Source organism: Cucumis melo, chromosome 4 (assembly GCF_025177605.1).
Source record: "Cucumis melo cultivar AY chromosome 4, USDA_Cmelo_AY_1.0, whole genome shotgun sequence".
Classification (NCBI taxonomy): Eukaryota; Viridiplantae; Streptophyta; class Magnoliopsida; order Cucurbitales; family Cucurbitaceae; genus Cucumis; species Cucumis melo.
In genome coordinates, this window is record NC_066860.1 from 19,412,288 (window position 1) to 19,431,724 (window position 19,437).

The 19,437-nt window shown below is 35.3% G+C and overlaps 1 protein-coding gene across 4 annotated transcripts; it reads left to right on the plus strand.

Moving 5' to 3' along the window:
• The first annotated feature begins 13,000 nt into the window (after positions 1 to 13,000).
• LOC103499162 (60S ribosomal protein L7-2-like) lies at positions 13,001 to 15,105 on the plus strand. 4 transcript variants are annotated; one of them, XM_008462084.3, is made up of 7 exons: positions 13,001 to 13,145; positions 13,770 to 13,948; positions 14,057 to 14,154; positions 14,232 to 14,289; positions 14,378 to 14,457; positions 14,537 to 14,639; positions 14,716 to 15,105. In XM_008462084.3, exons 2-7 carry the CDS (start codon positions 13,772 to 13,774, stop codon positions 14,929 to 14,931), a joined length of 732 nt encoding a protein of 243 aa, XP_008460306.1. In that variant the 5' UTR covers positions 13,001 to 13,145; positions 13,770 to 13,771; the 3' UTR covers positions 14,932 to 15,105. The 4 variants fall into 4 exon arrangements, with proteins under 4 accessions (XP_008460306.1, XP_008460307.1, XP_050939794.1 ...); XM_008462085.2 differs by having other exon boundaries at positions 14,723 to 15,105; XM_051083837.1 differs by lacking the exon at positions 13,001 to 13,145 and adding an exon at positions 13,438 to 13,558 and having other exon boundaries at positions 14,723 to 15,105.
• Positions 15,106 to 19,437: the final 4,332 nt, after the last annotated feature.

The following is a 19,437-nucleotide window of genomic DNA, read 5'->3' on the forward strand; positions in this document are numbered from 1 at the left end:
CCAAGCGGCAGGAGTTTCTGAACTTAGAGCAGGGTGACATGACCGTGGAGCAGTACGATGCGGAGTTTGACATGTTATCCCGCTTCGCTCCCGAGATGATAGCGACCGAGGCGGCTAGAGCTGATAAGTTTGTTAGAGGCCTCAGACTGGACATTCAGGGTTTGGTCCGAGCTTTCAGACCCGCTACTCATGCCGATGCACTGCGCCTGGCAGTGGATCTCAGTTTACAGGAGAGGGCCAACTCGTCTAAGACCGCTGGTAGAGGTTCGACGTCGGGACAGAAGAGGAAGGCTGAGCAGCAGCCTGTTCCAGTGCCACCGCGGAATTTCAGACCAGGTGGTGAGTTTCGCAGCTTCCAGCAGAAACCTTTTGAGGCAGGGGAGGCTGCCAGAGGAAAGCCGTTGTGTACCACTTGTGGGAAGCACCATCTGGGCCGTTGCTTATTCGGGACCAGGACCTGCTTTAAGTGCAGGCAAGAGGGTCATACAGCTGATAGATGCCCGTTGAGACTCACGGGGATCGCGCAGAATCAGGGAGCAGGTGCTCCACATCAGGGTAGAGTCTTTGCTACCAACAGGACTGAGGCTGAGAAGGCAGGCACAGTAGTGACAGGTACGCTCCCAGTGTTGGGGCATTACGCCTTAGTTTTGTTTGATTCGGGTTCGTCGCATTCTTTTATCTCTTCCGCATTTGTGTCGCATGCCCGCTTAGAGGTAGAGCCCTTACACCATGTTCTATCAGTATCTACTCCTTCCGGGGAATGTATGTTGTCGAAAGAAAAGGTGAAGGCATGCCAGATTGAGATATCAGGCCATGTGATTGAAGTAACGCTGATAGTTCTGGATATGCTGGACTTTGATGTAATCCTGGGTATGGATTGGTTGGCCGCTAACCACGCCAGCATAGATTGTTCACGTAAGGAGGTAACGTTTAACCCTCCCTCGTTGGCCAGTTTTAAATTTAAGGAAGGAGGGTCAAAGTCGTTGCCTCAGATAATCTCAGCCATCAGGGCCAGTAAACTGCTCAGTCAGGGTACTTGGGGTATCTTAGCGAGTGTGGTGGATACTAGAGAGGCGGATGTATCCCTGTCGTCAGAACCGGTGGTGAGGGACTATCCGGACGTTTTTCCCGAGGAACTTCCAGGGTTACCTCCGCACAGGGAGGTTGAGTTTGCCATAGAGTTGGAGCCGGGCACGGTCCCTATATCCAGAGCCCCTTACAGAATGGCCCCCGCAGAACTGAAAGAACTGAAGGTACAGTTACAGGAATTGCTTGATAAGGGGTTCATTCGACCGAGCGTGTCACCTTGGGGTGCGCCAGTCTTATTCGTTAAGAAGAAGGACGGATCGATGCGTCTGTGCATTGACTATAGGGAGTTGAACAAAGTAACCGTAAAGAACAGATATCCCTTGCCCAGGATTGACGATCTATTTGACCAGTTACAGGGAGCCACAGTGTTCTCTAAGATTGATCTTCGGTCGGGATACCATCAGCTGAGAATTAAGGATGAGGATGTACCGAAGACAGCATTTCGTTCCAGATATGGACACTACGAGTTTATTGTGATGTCTTTTGGTTTGACGAATGCTTCGGCAGTGTTTATGGACTTGATGAACAGAGTGTTTAGGGAGTTCCTAGATACTTTTGTGATTGTGTTTATCGACGATATCTTGATATACTCCAAGACGGAGGCCGAACACGAGGAGCATTTACGGATGGTTTTGCAAACACTTCGGGATAATAAGTTGTATGCAAAGTTCTCGAAATGCGAGTTCTGGCTGAAGCAGGTGTCCTTTCTGGGCCACGTGGTTTCTAAGGATGGAGTCTCTGTGGATCCAGCTAAGATAGAGGCAGTCACCGGTTGGACCCGACCTTCCACAGTCAGTGAGGTTCGTAGCTTTCTGGGTTTAGCAGGCTATTATCGACGGTTTGTGGAGAACTTTTCCCGTATAGCTACTCCTCTTACTCAGTTGACCAGAAAGGGAGCTCCTTTTGTTTGGAGCAAGGCATGTGAGGACAGTTTCCAGACCCTTAAACAGAAGCTAGTTACCGCGCCGGTTCTTACTGTACCTGATGGTTCTGGCAGTTTCGTGATTTATAGTGATGCTTCCAAGAAGGGTCTGGGTTGTGTTTTGATGCAGCAGGGTAAGGTGGTCGCTTATGCGTCTCGTCAGTTGAAGAGTCATGAGCAGAACTACCCTACACATGATCTAGAGTTGGCAGCAGTGGTTTTTGCTTTGAAAATATGGAGGCATTATTTATACGGTGAAAAGATACAGATATTCACAGATCATAAGAGCCTGAAGTACTTCTTTACTCAGAAAGAATTGAATATGAGACAGCGGAGATGGCTTGAGTTAGTGAAGGATTACGATTGTGAGATACTGTATCATCCAGGCAAGGCGAATGTGGTAGCTGATGCTCTTAGTAGAAAGGTATCACATTCGGCAGCACTTATTACCCGACAGGCCCCATTGCATCGGGATCTTGAGCGGGCTGAGATTGCAGTGTCAGTGGGTGCAGTTACTATGCAGTTAGCCCAGTTGACGGTACAGCCGACCTTGAGGCAGAGGATCATTGATGCTCAGAGTAACGATCCTTATCTGGTTGAGAAACGTGGCCTAGCAGAGGCAGGGCAAACGGCTGAGTTCTCGTTATCCTCTGATGGTGGACTGTTGTTTGAGAGACGCCTCTGTGTTCCGTCAGATAGTGCGGTTAAGACAGAATTATTATCTGAGGCGCACAGTTCCCCATTTTCCATGCACCCAGGTAGTACGAAGATGTATCAGGACTTAAAGCGGGTTTATTGGTGGCGTAACATGAAGAGAGAAGTAGCAGAATTTGTTAGTAAATGCTTGGTGTGTCAGCAGGTTAAGGCACCAAGGCAGAAACCAGCGGGTTTATTACAACCCTTGAGCATACCGGAATGGAAGTGGGAGAACGTGTCCATGGATTTCATTACCGGGCTACCGAGAACTCTGAGGGGATTTACAGTGATCTGGGTTGTGGTGGACAGACTTACTAAATCAGCGCACTTTGTTCCGGGTAAATCCACCTATACTGCTAGTAAGTGGGCACAGTTGTACATGTCTGAGATAGTGAGATTGCACGGAGTGCCAGTGTCGATTGTTTCTGACAGAGATGCCCGTTTCACTTCCAAATTTTGGAAGGGTTTGCAGACTGCTATGGGCACGAGATTGGACTTTAGTACGGCTTTCCATCCACAGACTGACGGTCAGACTGAGCGTCTGAACCAGGTTTTAGAGGATATGTTGCGAGCGTGTGCATTGGAATTTCCAGGTAGCTGGGACTCCCACTTACATTTGATGGAATTTGCTTATAATAACAGCTATCAGGCTACTATTGGCATGGCACCGTTTGAGGCCCTGTACGGAAAATGTTGTAGATCCCCAGTTTGCTGGGATGAGGTAGGTGAGCAGAGGTTGATGGGTCCTGAGTTAGTTCAGTCTACTAACGAAGCGATACAGAAGATTAGATCACGCATGCATACCGCTCAGAGTAGGCAGAAGAGTTATGCAGATGTGAGGCGGAAGGACCTTGAGTTTGAGGTAGGGGATAAAGTGTTCTTAAAGGTAGCACCTATGAGAGGTGTCTTGCGTTTTGAAAAGAGGGGAAAGTTGAGTCCCCGTTTTGTTGGGCCGTTTGAGATTCTGGAGCGGATTGGCCCTGTAGCCTATCGCTTGGCGTTGCCTCCATCACTCACGACAGCCCATGATGTGTTTCACGTTTCTATGTTGAGGAAGTACGTGTCAGATCCATCCCATGTAGTGGATTACGAGCCACTAGAGATTGATGAAAACATGAGCTATACCGAACAGCCCGTTGAGATACTGGCTAGAGAGGTGAAAACGTTGAGGAATAAGGAAATCCCTCTGGTTAAAGTCTTATGGCGGAATCACCGGATAGAAGAGGCTACGTGGGAGCGAGAAGATGACATGAGGTCCCGTTATCCCGAACTGTTCGAAGGGTAAAACTTTCGAGGACGAAAGTTCCCTAAGGAGGGAAGAATGTAACGTCCCGAAGCTCGAGGTAAAAATTTTCGCGTTTTAAGTGAATTTTAATAATATAATATTAATTATATTATTAGTATTGGGTATTATTGTCGTTCAATTTTAATGTTAATATATTTTTCCTTTTACTATTTATTTAAAATAAATATTAATATTATTATTTAATATTATTATAATTATTTAATAGTAATATATTATTATAAATTATATTTACTTTGATTAATATATATTATTATTGATTATTAATAGAATTAATTAATATTAATATTTAATCATTAGTTATAATTATTATTATATAATATATATATTAATATTATTATTATTATTTTCTAAACTTAATATATTTATATATATATATATATATATATATAAAAAAAAAAGAAAAAGAGAAGAAGGAAACCCTAGCCGCGCGCGTCCACCGCCCCTCCCCTCGACATCCTCTTCTTCTTCCTCCGTTCTTCGCCTGACAGCTCGTCTGCCTTCACGAAGCGCCGCCGCTATTTTCTCCTTCCCTTCTTCTTCCTCTCTTCGGCTCCTTCACCCGACGAACACAGACGCCATCCGTGCGCCTTCGACGACCGCCGCGGCTTCCATCCATTTCCGTTTCGCCTCCAACCGCCGGCAGCCGACGCTTCTCCATCTCTCTCTCTTCGTTTCTACCACCGCCGGCATCCTCTCCTTCATCATTTCGTGTTCCGACGCCGACAGAGCACAGAGGGGAACGCCGCCGTCGCCGGAAGAGAGAAAGCCCTCCAAAAAAACCGTGGCTGCCGTTTTCGTCCAACCCGACCCGGTTCCAAGCTGACCCGACCCGAAACCGCTTCCAGTCCGAGCCGAGTGAGCCGCGTGAGCCGAGCCGAGCGAGCCGCGTGAGCCGAGCCGAGCGAGCCGCGAGCCGAGCCGCGAGCCGAGTGAGCCGAGCCGCGAGCCGAGCCGCGTGCCGAGCAAGCCGAGCCGAGCCGAGAACCAAGCCGAGCCGAGCCGAGCCGAGCCGAGCCAAACCGAGCCGAGCCGAGCCGAGCCGAGAACAAATCCGAGCCAAGCCGAGCCGAGCCAAGCCGAGCCGAGCCGAGCCGAGTCGAGCCGAGCCGAGCCGAGCCGAGCCACCTAAGCCTTCCTTCCTCCACTTCGGTTCACGGTAGTACAGAGTTGACGCTTAAGTTCTCGGGTTTCGCGGCAGACCTGGTTGGAGATAGCTTCCTTTCCTTGAGTAAGTCAACGGATAACCTTTTTAAAACAACTGCTACTAACGTCATCAACTAAAACCGTTGTGTTTTCGTTTAGGTTGATCTGTTGAGCGTGGATTCAATCGAGAGGCATAACCGAGTATCAGGTAAGGGTTTTCCTACTACTGGACCCCGAGTCCAGGCTAAAACCGTAGTAATCCACAGGGGATTACACGTTAGTGACTGTACTGAATATCTGTATGCAAGTTGACTGTTAAGTACTGATACTATATTTTGTCTGATGAAAATATACTGTGACTGCTATTTGTGGATTGAGAATTTATGTTGATGGACCCTAAAGTTACGGTTCAGTATGTAGTAAGACACTGGTCGGGATGTGGTTTATGGAATTTGGACGGAGATGGACCGTGAGTCCGGTTTTGGTTGGTTAGTCGATTGGACCTAGGGTTTTCCCTATTGGTGTGCGAATCGGTAATGCATATAGCAACGGAGGGTGTAGATGTTTAAACTTATACTATCTGACTGATAAAGCCTATGGCGGGACTGTGATATGAATGTCGTTGGGATGTGATTGATGTAGACAGTTTAGTTTGGACTGAGGGGTAACGGTTAGCTTCATCTATGGGGTAGTGTGCCTTACGGATATGTGCATCCTTCGGGAGCACTAGACTGATATGTGCATCCTTCGGGAGCACAAGACTGATATGTGCATCCTTCGGGAGCACTAGACTGATATGTGCGTCCTTCGGGAGCACTAGACTGATATGTGCGTCCTTCGGGAGCACTAGACTGATATGTGCGTCCTTCGGGAGCACTAGACTGATATGTGCGTCCTTCGGGGGCACTAGACTGATATGTGCATCCTTCGGGAGCACTAGACTGATATGTGCATCCTTCGGGAGCACTAGACTGATATGTGCATCCTTCGGGAGCACTAGACTGATATGTAGGGTACCCCCGAATAGGAAGTTAACTGTTGTCCCCTAACGGGCCCAGTAGTGGGTCCCTTACTGGGTATGTTTATACTCACCCTTTTTCTCTTCTTTAACTTTTCAGGTAGGGGCACAGCGAGGGGCAGACCGACGAGAGGCAGGAAGGATGCGTGAAGGCCATATGGACGCGTCTGGTTTTCTTATCGCTTCCGCTATGTATTTTGTCAGAATATTTTAACTTGTGATTTTGAACTGGTGCCTTGATATTTTTATTTTGTGACTTTCTTGATTTATTTAAAATAGGGCCCGAAACTGTCTTTTGTAAGGTTTCTAATGTTTTAATGAATCGTAACTGGTCTGTTTTAAATTTTATGTTGAATGGTCGAGTTTTGGTATTTGGTAGTGACCTCAGCTTAGTCCGGAAAGTTGGGTCGTTACAGAGTAATTCTCATAAACATTGCAGCCATTCCATTGACCTCTAATAAAAACAACAATAGGAATAGACATTCTAATTTGGAAAAAAAATAAAATATAATTAAGTATTTAATGGTGAAAAGAAGAATTATATAGATATTTATCACAAAATAAGAGAATAAAATGTACTAAATAATAAAAATAAACACGATGCAAAAACTAAATAAACGATCGTGCAAAAAAGATAATAAATACGAAACGATCATTTAACAATAATAGACGATCGTATAAAATAAATTAAACCATTTTATAGAATAATCTAAACAATCGTATAAATACGCTGATCATTTAAACCATCGTATTGACTTAGATACACGATCATTTAAAGACACTAATCATACAAAATATTGAAAATTTTCGAGTTCATAAAGATGAACAATCGTGTTTATATAGCAAAACGATCGTCTCTATATTGATAAACATTGATGTTGAAAGAGTTAAACGATCAAGTAATTCAATGAAAATTATTGTGAAAAACTTCAAACTATCAATCTTCATAATGGAATACACAAATCTTCAACGATCTTCATAACGAAATACATGATGTCTTACATTAATACCTATATATTCTAAACATTTTATCTTGATGCCGAAATATATAATTCTGAACGAAATTTTATAATGAACTAAATAATTCAAACAAAAAACAACATTTAGAATACTCACCGAAACCAACATCATTGAGACGATATTAACAAAGCAATATAGACGATCTTGATTGTCCAAGATGACAAGAAGAGAAACGATATTATCGAAGATGATGGATATGAGATTGAATGTTGTCGAAAATTATGAAAGAAGCAAAGAATGATCAAGATGAAAGATATATAAAAGACGAGAAGAATAACTCGGAAATGATGATCGTAAAAAAATCAAGAAGAAGAAAAACTATCAGATTTGAAAGATCGTTATAAAAGAGCAAGGGCAAATAAGGAATTCTAAAAAAATAATTTTCCTTAATGGACTTGTTATATATGCTGTAAATAGTTTACAGTTTTGTTATATCCATGAAAATTCCCCAATATTTTATTGATATTTAGTTACAAATGAAAAATAACCTTTATTAAATCCTAACTACTAGGTAATTCAAAATTTGAAGATAAATTAAAATTAACTTGAAATCGCAACAACTTAAATCATGTTTACTAAAAGGAAAATTTTTATGAAGGTAACAAAACACCAAACTATTTACTACTCGTGTAATAAAGCCCATAAAATTAGTCATTTTTTAAATATTCCAAGATTGCCCTTCCGTCTTTCTTCTCCTCCTCGCTGCAATTTCTTTCATCGTCTTCCTCCTTACTGCGATTTCTTTCGTCGTCTTTCTTCTTTTTCTCTTCTTTTTTTTTCCGCTGGGATTTCTTTCGTCATCTTTCTTCTTCTTTTCTTCTTTTTTCTCCATTGCGATTTCTTTCCATCATCTTTCTTCTTTTTATACGTCATTTAATCTTTCCATCGTCTTTCTTCTTTTCTTATTCTGCTTTTTTACATCGTTTAAATTTGTGTAACGAAATCTAAATTATCGTGTACAAAAAATAGCATAATCTAAAAGATTGTGTATAAAAGATCTTGAAAAAAATCATTTAGATTGGAGTAGCCAAATGTAAACGATCATGTACCAAAATAATTAAAAAAATTGTTTATCCAAATTTAAACGATCGTGTACTGAAGAATCTTAAAAAAATAAATGATCGTGTAGACAAATCTAAACGATTGTGTAAAAAAGAGTAAATGATCAAGTACAAAAAAAATTTAAAACAATCATTTAGCCAAATCTAAATGCGTGTACTAAAAGAAAAATGATTTGTCTACCCAAATCTAAAAAATCAAATCTAAACGATCGTGTAACCAATTTTAAATGTAACCAAATTAAATGATCGTGTAATCAAATTAAATGATAGAATTAAAAAAAAAACAATTGCCAAATTAAATGACCAAATCTAAATGATCGTGTACCAAATAATAGCCAAATCTAAACGATCGTGTACCAAATATATTATGCGCGCGTTGTTGACAAGGCATTTTTCATATTTTATACGGTGGGCCTCTGGGTTTTTTTTATTTTCGAAATTATTATATACAGTGTAAATATTTTGCCACTTTATTCTATTTGTAAAAAGACCCCGTTGCAAAACATTAACTACATCAATGAATCAAAATAGATTTTTTTTTCTTTTTTCACAAATCAAATAGTAGGGGTGTAAACATATTGGGTTGAGTTTGGTTGAGGGACATTTTCAACCCAACCCATATTTTCGGGTTGGTTGGGTTGACAACTTGAATAACCCATATTATATTTCCAACCCAACCCTTAAAATATGGGTTGCGTTGGGTTGGGTTGGGTTGTCGGGTTGTATTATTAATTTTTTTCATTCTTAATATTTGTACGGTTTAAAATTGTTGTACGACGTCGATTAACACTCACATCCAAAATTTCGAACATCTATAAATTCAAAGTTTCAAACATCCATAAAAGTTCAACATTCCAAACATTATCCATAAATATTAAATAAATAATAAAATATCTATAATATAACTATAAATAAATAAATATATAAATTATTAATTCGGGTTGGATTGGGTTGGCCCGAATTTTTTCAACCCCCAACCCGAAAAAAAACCAAAATTTTCAACCCCAACCCAACCCACATTTTAAACTAACACAACCCAACCCATATAATATGGTTTGGATAGTCTTGGTTATCGGATTGTTCGGATTATTCTTACATCTAAACACACATACATAACCTATTAACCTTATTAATATATAAATTTAAGCATGAAATACATAACATATACACCATATTATAACCGGTTTGCATAGATTAAAGGAATTTTTAATATGCAAAAGCATAGTGAGCACACAACTACGTTGTAATTGCAAAAGAAAAAAAATCATAAAAAAATATTGTATTCAAAGAAATTAGACAACTAACGTCATGGATAAAGCAAAAAGAAAGAGAGTATATTTAAAACTATTACTGACTATCATTTAAAACTACAACTAACTATTAGTTATTCAATCTATTAGTTATTCAATCGTACTAAAAAATTATAAATATACTATCTTCCAAAAAATTAAACAATAAAATAAATTTCAACATAAAAAACCTTACAAAAATTTATGAATTTTACTATATTTATAATTTTTTTAAAATATTACTATATACTTAATTATTTTAATTACTTTGATTGAATTTAGGAGTTTTAACTAGAATAACCTAAATTGCTACATGATAATACACAATAAGCATTTCTTTCTAATATATTACATAAAAATCATAAATGAGCCAACATTTTTGACAAAAGAATTGACGAATTTACCTTATTATCCAAATTTCATTAATCTTGAATAATATTTTTCCTAATTATCAACGACCATATTTATTATATTAATTGTAATTTCCTTAATTATTAATACATATATATTTGAATTTATTAATATAATATTTATTATCTTTAAAATGATTTACCTATGGTATAAATTATTATCTTATATGGTAATAATAAATTTAATTATCCTATAAAATAAATATTTTCAATTTCATGTCCAAACAAAAGTTATTTTCTCACGATCATCAATTCCGATATCGATATTATTCTCCGATTTCTATTACAAAAAAAAAAGTGTTCTTTCTTCTTCCCTTCCGATTTGCTTCTTGTGATATGGTTAGTCTTTTTTTCGTAGATTATTTATTCTTCCGTTTCGTAGCATTTATTTTTTTCCTTCAAAATTTTGTTCTTTCTTCTTCCATTTCGTAGCATATTTTTTTTCTTAAAAAGTTTGTTCTTTCTTCCTCCATTTCGTAACATATATTCCGGTAATGTTTCTCCTATTTTGATTTTTCACATATGCTACTGAATAATACATTTATGTTTTGTGATTTGTTACATATATACTACTGCACATATTCAATAATACATACATAGATTTTTTCTCATGTTCTGTAATTTTTTCTTACTCAATTTATATACTACTGCATATATTCAATAATTACCGCATGTTTCGATCACCTTATTCATATTTTTGTTTAGTAAAGTTTTCGTGAACAATATATACATTTATATATCACTGTTTAATCTACTTCTATTATATGTGTTTATCATATATATACATATTATTCATATTTATATTTATGATTTATTACATATATACTACTACACATATTCAATAATACATAAATTGTAGTTGAATTTCATTATATATCAGTATATACATATTTGTATATATAAATCTGTATATATACAATAACAGGTATTTAGTGACACATATAGTTCAGTTATTTTTCCTTCATGCTTCGTATTGTTTTCTTTATTTCTTTTTTCTCGATTCGTTTAGTATTTTTTTTTTGATTTCGTACATATATACTACTGCATAATACGTTTATGTTCTGTGATTTGTTACAAATATACTACTGCATATATTCAATAATACAGAAATTGAAGTTGTCATCCTCCCACCGAATGTAAAACCTTCAGTTGGTCGGCCAAAGAATATTAGAATTCCTTCTAAATTAGAGTTCAAGAGACATGTTAAATGTGGCCGTTATGGACATGTTGGCAATAACCGAAAGAGATACAAGTTTTTCTTATTGAATTAGTTTTTCCTTCTTATTATTAGAGTTTTAGTATGTTGTTTCATAATTTTATTTGAAATATTCATATTCCAATTTTTAATTCAATTATTCTATTTCCATATTTTTCCATAAATTTTCAGCCTACTAATCAAATTTTCTTAATTTATTATATTTAATATACTACCCTTCATACATAATCACTAATGTTTCAAACATAACTTATTATTTTTTACATATAATATGAATATTTGAAATAAAATACATAAATCAATTTAACAAATTTGAAAACACAACCTTTCATTTATAAAATGTACAATGTATTATTTCATATATACTATTCATAAATCAATTTAGCATATCCTATTTTTCGGCAAATGTAAGTCAATTTATATGTATTATTGTATATATGAAGAGGTACATATACACTAAATAATTGAACCGTTATATCTTTTTTTTTTTTTTTGAAACTGTATGTCTAACATATATTTATATAAATTGTATATATCAAGTGGTATATATTTAAATGCAATATTACGGAATCAAAGTTTAAAACGTTCTAGGAAATCTACGATGTTATAGATGAATTGTTATATATATGAAGTGGTATATGTCTAAAACAATTTTTTTGGAATAAAACGTTAAACGTTTTAGGAATACTACAATTTAATGGAGTATATAAAAATATAACGAATTGAGGAAGACAACTAATCGGATGTATGAAGTGAACGAAAGGACGAAAAATTTGAGATAATGTGCAGGTGGATGGATTTGGTGAAGAAATTCAATTGATTTCAGTGGATGGAATTGGTGAAAATGTTGAGATAATATGCAGGCGAAAGAACGAAAGAACGAAAGAACGAAACTGGATGGAATTGGTGAAGAAATTCAATTGATTTTTTGTGGAGGATGTAACGGAATTGGTGGAGAAATTAGATAATGTGCAGGCGGCGGGCAGCGGACGACGAAGATGAGAAATTAAGTGGAGATGATTTGATTAAGAAATAGATTTTTGAAAAATATTTCCATATTCAAAGATATATTATAAAATAATTAAATATATAAGGTAATGTTTCTGGTGGAATAATAAATATTTTACATTAATTAAAAACATAATTAAGGAAGTTATATTTTAGACAATAATAATAAATATAATGTAAATAAGGTAAAAAAAATACTTAGGAACGTTTGGGGGAGGGAAAGATTTATGAGGAAAAAAGATTATGATAATCCTAGCGTTATGATAATATGTGTTTGAAAGAAGTGTTATTATTAGTAGTAATATGATAATATGTGTTTGGGGAAAAAAAATATAAAATGTAATGTTAGGATAGTATGTGTTTGGAGGAGGGATTATGATAGTAGTGTTAAAATAATATGTGTTTGGGAAAGGGTTATGATTGTAGTAATTTAAAAAATAATAATAGAATTTGGATTGAGTTATTTGGATAAGATAATGTAGGGTTGTAAAAAAAGTAAAAGATAGGGTTATTTAAGGATTATGATAACCTTAATCCCTATTTATCATTTTCCTTGGGCCAAACCGTGTTTGGCCCAATTTCTTAATCTTTTTTTCCCTAAAACCCTACTCTAAATATACCTTTATTAATTAATGTTAATCATAGGAATAAAATTAACTTAAAATATGTAAATTCATAATTAAGTAAAAAAAATGTTATTTTAGGATATTTACAAAATTTGATAGTCAAATTATAAAAATTTATGTTTGCCCGCACAAATGCGACTTTAAAAGTTGCTCTATTATACGATTCCCGTAAATATTTTTAGTACTTTGGGCCTTCATCCAAAAGGGATCGTCAAGGCCCAAATGCGCCCAGTCGATATATAGTCGTAATTTCTTTTTCTCCTTCTCTGCCCGGCTGGAGTAAACCCTAATAATCTCGCTTTGCTTGAATCTGCACATTATCAGAAGCAGCTCCCTGGCCAGTTAGTAGTTCTCTCCACTTCAACTTAACTCATTTTTTGCTTCTTTAATAATTCGATTTCATTGTGGCATATGCTACCTTTAATTCGGTTTCTAAATGGAATTCTAATGATATAATTTTTGCATTTCGAATTAGAGCTGTGCTTTTGTATTGCCCTCATAGCTATTGTGATTCAATTCTTCTTGATTGTGTTTAGAAGGATTTTTGAGTTCATTTTGAATATTGGACTTTTAGTCATGTGATTCTGGATGTGTGTAGTTAGCCTGACAGAAGATTAAGGAAGGAAATATAAGTTTTTTTTTTTCAAACTTTTTTTTTTTGTTTTGTTTTTCAGAATCGTAAAAGATGATAGAAACTTATGCTGCTAAAATAATTGGTGTATGTTGTAACAGTTGAAATGATGACAAGTATAAGGTTAGCATTGGTTATATTGATATCAGCACATTCGATAGGTGTTTGCAGTTTTTTTTTCATCTTTTCCTTTACATTGGTTATTGAAAACCAGTTTATGCAACCAATCCACAAATTTAGTGATATCAGTATATTGTTGAGCTTAAGCGAGAAAAGGGTGTGAGATTATATATTTGGTTGAAGTTGATTCATTGTTCTATATATGTTTTCTTAGTAATGGGAGAAGAAGTCAAGGCATTGATTCCAGATTCAGTTTTGAAGAAGAGGAAGAGGAATGAAGAATGGACATTGGCAAAGCAGCAAGAGCTTGAAGCGGCCAAAAAGAAGAATGCAGAGAATCGTAAGTTGATTTACAACAGAGCTAAGCTATATTCAAAGGAGTATGAAGAGCAGGTATTGTTTTTCCCCCCTTTTTTTCACTTATGTTATTATGTTAGAATCCCTTAGGTTGAATGCTTTATTTTTAAGGCATTTACATTTGGTTTTCTCGAGTCTAAATAGGAAAAGGAGCTGATTAGACTGAAACGTGAGGCAAAACTAAAAGGAGGATTTTATGTCGACCCTGAGGCTAAATTATTGTTTATCACTCGCATCCGTGGGTATGTCTTTTTTTTTTTAAGTGAACTCATTTACTGCTATACATGATATTATGTTCTGATATTTGTTGAAATATCAGTATCAATGCCATGCACCCGAAGACGAGAAAGATATTGCAGCTGCTGCGTTTGAGGCAGGTACAATATCAAAGCTTAACATGGTTTAGTTCCCTATAGTTGCTATTCGTAGTAGTTGTTTGTATGATGATTGCTTCCTTTGTTGCAGATTTTCAATGGCGTCTTCCTCAAAGTCAATAAAGCAACATTAAATATGCTGCATAGGGTCGAGCCATATGTGACCTATGGGTATATTTCATTCTAGAGATTTCGTTTCTTAAAACTTTCTTCTCCATAACAGAGTGAAGTATTGATGTGACTTTTGCAGCTACCCCAATTTGAAAAGCGTTAAAGAACTTATTTACAAGAGGGGTTATGGAAAGCTAAACAAGCGTAGAGTAGCATTGACTGACAACTCCATTGTGGAGCAGGTTTCTCTATTCTTTCCTCTCTTACTCTTTGCTAATTTCTAATCTTAGTTTTCTTACATTCTCTCATTTAATGAAGGCTTTAGGTAAATACGGCATTATCTGTATGGAAGATCTCGTGCACGAGATCATGACTGTCGGACCTCATTTTAAAGAGGCAAACAACTTCCTATGGCCATTTAAGTTGAAGGCACCTTTGGGTGGATTGGAAAAGAAGAGGAATCATTATGTGGAAGGGGGAGATGCAGGTAATCGTGAGAATTATATCAATGAGCTTATCAGGAGAATGAACTAGATGAGGAACAATTTTGTCGTCATTGATTTTTGTTCTGTTAAATCATTGGAAGTAGAAACTAATTTGTTCACAAAGTTAGTCCAATACTGGAAGTAGAAATGTTTAAGCAGCGGATACTTCGTTTATGTCATTTGAGGATTTTCATTTATCAATTTATAAAACATTTTTTCGAAATCGGCCGTTCATTTACAACTCATTGAGGGCGTTAGTACATGCTGATCGCAGTTTTATCCTTGAAATAATAGAAGGATTAGGAAGCTTTGTTAAAGTCTTCAGTTCATGGAGTTCTATTTTGCTGGCCAGTATGGAAGGTATTGTTTAGTTAAGTTCATTTTGGTTAATGATATCCAATAATTATAAACTGCATTATTGAAAGTTAGGTGATGCTGTTTTATAGGCCCATCGTCTCTTTCAATCGAAGTCTCTGTTATTTGGTTTTACTTCGGAATTTAAAGGGGCAACTAAGTAAATGGTAAAATTTCAAGTTTACGTAAAATAACAAAAACTCTATTTTAATTATAAAAATAGCAGAATTTTGAAAAATGAAATAATAAATACTTATAAATAGGATTTAAATGTTCCTACCTTAGTATAAGTGATACCAATGATCGGGAAAAAGAGAATTTTACACCATAATTAAAATGCAATCCAAAAAAATCAAATCAAGTCTTATAATTTTTCCTAAAAAGAAAACCCAAAAAATTCAGTATCCTAAAATCCTTCTCAAAATCTTTTTATCTTCCTCAGTTGTGGGTCCTTCCTTTTGCAGAGAAGCTTTTTGACGTTCTTAAGTTTTTCATCTTCAATTTTTTAATCTTCTTTGTTCAATCGTTTTTGTAAAGAAGGTTTTTGACTTGTCATTCATCGAAAATCGTTTTTCACCGTCGTGGACCCACTGTTCAACGTTCAATGTTCTCCCATCAACCTTCGTCCTTCAACGGTCTCCCCTAGTCGTTCCTCGTCATTGAAAACCCCGTCAATCACTCCCTAGTCATTCCCTAGCCATTCTAGATGCCTTCCCCATCGAAAACCCCCTCCCAATGACTGCCCTCCACGTAGTCGAAAACCTTCTCTACAAATAAAGGTTAAGACTTTTTAAATTAAATCGAAGGTTTTTTTTCAAGTTTTTAATTATATGTTCTTGTTCAAAATAAAAGATATTAGATTATTATACAAAGGGAATACAAATTATAAATAAATATCAATTATTTTAGGATAACCAATATTAACTGATTTTTTATAGGAACAATAATCTGTAACATAACTATTCAATATTTAAAATTATTATCTATCTAATAAATTCAAATAAATTTTAAGAATATGACAAAACAGACAAGTGAAGGAAGAACAAGGGTAGACGAACGATTAAGAGCTACCAAAATAACATGCTCAAAGAAATCGACTTCAAAAGATTTTGACAAGTGAAATCAAAGTATGCATTTCATCTCTTCTATCAAAAGTAACAAAAGAACTATTGTAATCGTTTATTAATGTTGCTTTTAAAAACAAAAAACAAAACTTGTTAGTTTAAAATCAAGATCACTAGGAGTTCAAATTAATAAATAATTATAAGGTTTAGATCAAATCAATTTCTAAAAATTTTCTTAACTATATAAATTTCACATTCTCTAAATCAATCCTATTTATGCACTTCTTCTATGTTAAAATCACTAATTTTGAAGACAAATATGATGGTTGTAAATGAACGGTGGAAGGGAAGGTTTAGAGATTTTTGTATAAGTGATGAAAACTGAGAGACTTAATCAAATTGAATTGGTAATTTAAAATTCATACGATTTTTGTTTGAATGTGTATTGTACATAGTTACACTACAAGAAAATTTGCATCTGTTGATAGCAAACATGTCGATGTCCCTAAATGTCGTTGGCAAAAATGGTATTCTCCAACGAGTTGTTTAACCATCGGTAATAAATGACATCACCAATGGTAGAAATTAAAGCGTTGGCGTAGATGGGTCTTTGCTTGGCGACTTAATTTTGTATTGTGAACATATTTAGACATCTACTGATGGTTTATTATTATCGCTGGGATAAGTGGACCAACGCCAATGGATTATTATAGACCGTCGATGCTTCTTTGAAAACAAAATCCTTAATTTCTCTTTTTTTCCCCTCATTTTTCCAATCCCCTTTCTCCCACGCAATGTCGCCCCTCCAACATGATTTTTTTTTGTTTCTCGAGATTCCCATCTCGCCACGGTAGTCAGACGCTCGCCCCTGCCCGTACGTATTGGACACTTCATTTTCTCACCACGTTATTCGGATGCTCGTTGTAACGACTTTGGCCCTCTAGAGAGGGTCAATTTTTTGTAGCATTAGATATAATTATTTTTTAAAGTTTATTCTAAATTATTTTATAAATAATTATACATATAAATCATCCATATGAGATCATTTGATACAATTATCTTTAAATATAAACAAAAAATTTTATCGAATGATATATATAATTACATTCTCGTTGAATGTTTATTTATAATTAAATAGTGATATTTTTTTGTTATTGTTATGAAATAAATAACCAAGAAACTAAATAAGAACAATGCAACAACACAAAGAAGAATAAAGAAGAGAGGAAGTAGAGGATAATTGAACTCAATTGTGGTGTGTATTACAAAGGCACTACACATCTCTATTTATAGGACATATCATGCTATAGGTTACATTATGAAATTCAATGGGATGAATGTTACAATATGGAATTGAATGAAAGTTATATGAAAATTGTAACCTATGTAGGTTATGAATATCTACTTTTATAATATATCATTATATTTACAATACTCCCCCTTAGATATCCATATTATATAAAAATAAATGCTTTATTAAAACCTTATTAGGAAAAAGAACCCGATGGAAAAAATTCTAGTGAAGGAAAAAGAGTACATCATTTTTATATATTAATAACTGCCTCATCAAAAACCTTGCTAGAAAAACCTAATGGGAAAAATCATAGTCAAAGGGAAAAGAAGTGCAGTATTCCTATTCCTTAAGGGCAATATTTCTACTCCCCCTTATGAATACATTACTTGAGTTCTCTGAGTCGTCGCATTCCAATGTTGTGCACAGACTTTTCAGATGTTGATGTGGGTAATGCCTTTATGAATAAGTTCGCCAAGTTGTTTTTTAAAGAAATTTGTTTAACACTGATGTCACCATTATCTTCAAGGTCATTTGTATAGAAGAGTTTTGGTGAGATACACTTTGTTTTATCTCCTTTTATATACCCTCCTTTGATTTGTGCTATAGATGCGATATTATCTTCAAATAATATTGTTGATAAATTTTTACTGAAAGAAAAACCACATGTTTCTCGAATATGATTATTCATTGACCTCAACCATACACATTCTCTACTAGCTTCATGAATTGCAAGAATTTTTGCATGATTCGATGAAGTGACCGTAATAATTTGCTTTACAGACCACCAAGATATAGCAATTCCTCCAAATGTAAACAGATAACCTGTTTGAGATCTTGCTTTGTGTGGGTTAGATAAATATCTAGCATCTGCATAACCAACTAGATCAAAGTTTGATTTATTTGAATAAAACAAACTCATATCAATTGTCCCTTGAAGATAACGAAGTACATGCTTAACTCCATTCCAATGTATTTTTTGTTGGAGAAGAACTATATCTTGTTAATAAATTTACTAAAAATGTTATATCTGGTCTCGTGTTATTAACAAGATACATTAGTGCACTTATTGCACTAAGGTATGGTACTTAAGGACCAAGTAATTCTTCATTATCTTCTCGAGGTCGAAAGATATCCTTTTTTACATCTAGTGATCGAACCACCATTGGAGTGTTCAATGGGTGTGCTTTGTTCATGTAGAATCTTTTTGAAATTTTTCTGTATATGTCGATTGATGAATAAAAATTCCATTGGCTAAATGCTCTATTTGCAAGCTAAGGTAAAATTTTGTTTTGCCAAGATCTTTCATTTCAAATTCCTTTTTGAGATATTCTATTGTCTTTGAAAGCTCTTCAAGAGTTCCAATTATATTTAAATTCTCAACATATACAACTATAATCGCAAATCCTGACTGTAATTTCTTAATAAAAACACATGGACAAATTGGATTATTTTGATAGCCTTCTCTCAATAAATATTCACTTAAGCGATTGTACCACATTTGTCCTGATTGTTTCAATCCATATAATGATCTTTGTTATAATTTGATTAAACATAATTCTTTAGAGTTTGATTATATGATCGGGTATCTTAAATCTTTCAGGGATTTTCATATAGATTTCATTTTCCAAAGATCCATACAAATATGTTGTAACTACATCCATAAGATGCATATCAAGATTTCATCATAATCAATGGCTGGTCTTTGAGAAAATCCTTGTGCAAGAAGTCGTGCTTTATATCTAGTGACCTCATTATTTCACTTTGTTTACGCACAACTACCTATTTAAATCCCACAGATTTTATACCTTTAGGTGTATGAACTACAGGTCCAAAAATTTCACGT

Bases quoted from the DNA above. Each gene is read 5' to 3' on its own strand.
- LOC103499162 (XM_008462084.3), top strand. From the start codon at position 13,772: ATGGGAGAAGAAGTCAAGGCATTGATTCCAGATTCAGTTTTGAAGAAG. The intron at 13,949-14,056 runs GTATTGTTTTTC...GAGTCTAAATAG, and splicing joins CAAAGGAGTATGAAGAGCAG to GAAAAGGAGCTGATTAGACT. The intron at 14,640-14,715 runs GTTTCTCTATTC...CATTTAATGAAG, and splicing joins ACAACTCCATTGTGGAGCAG to GCTTTAGGTAAATACGGCAT.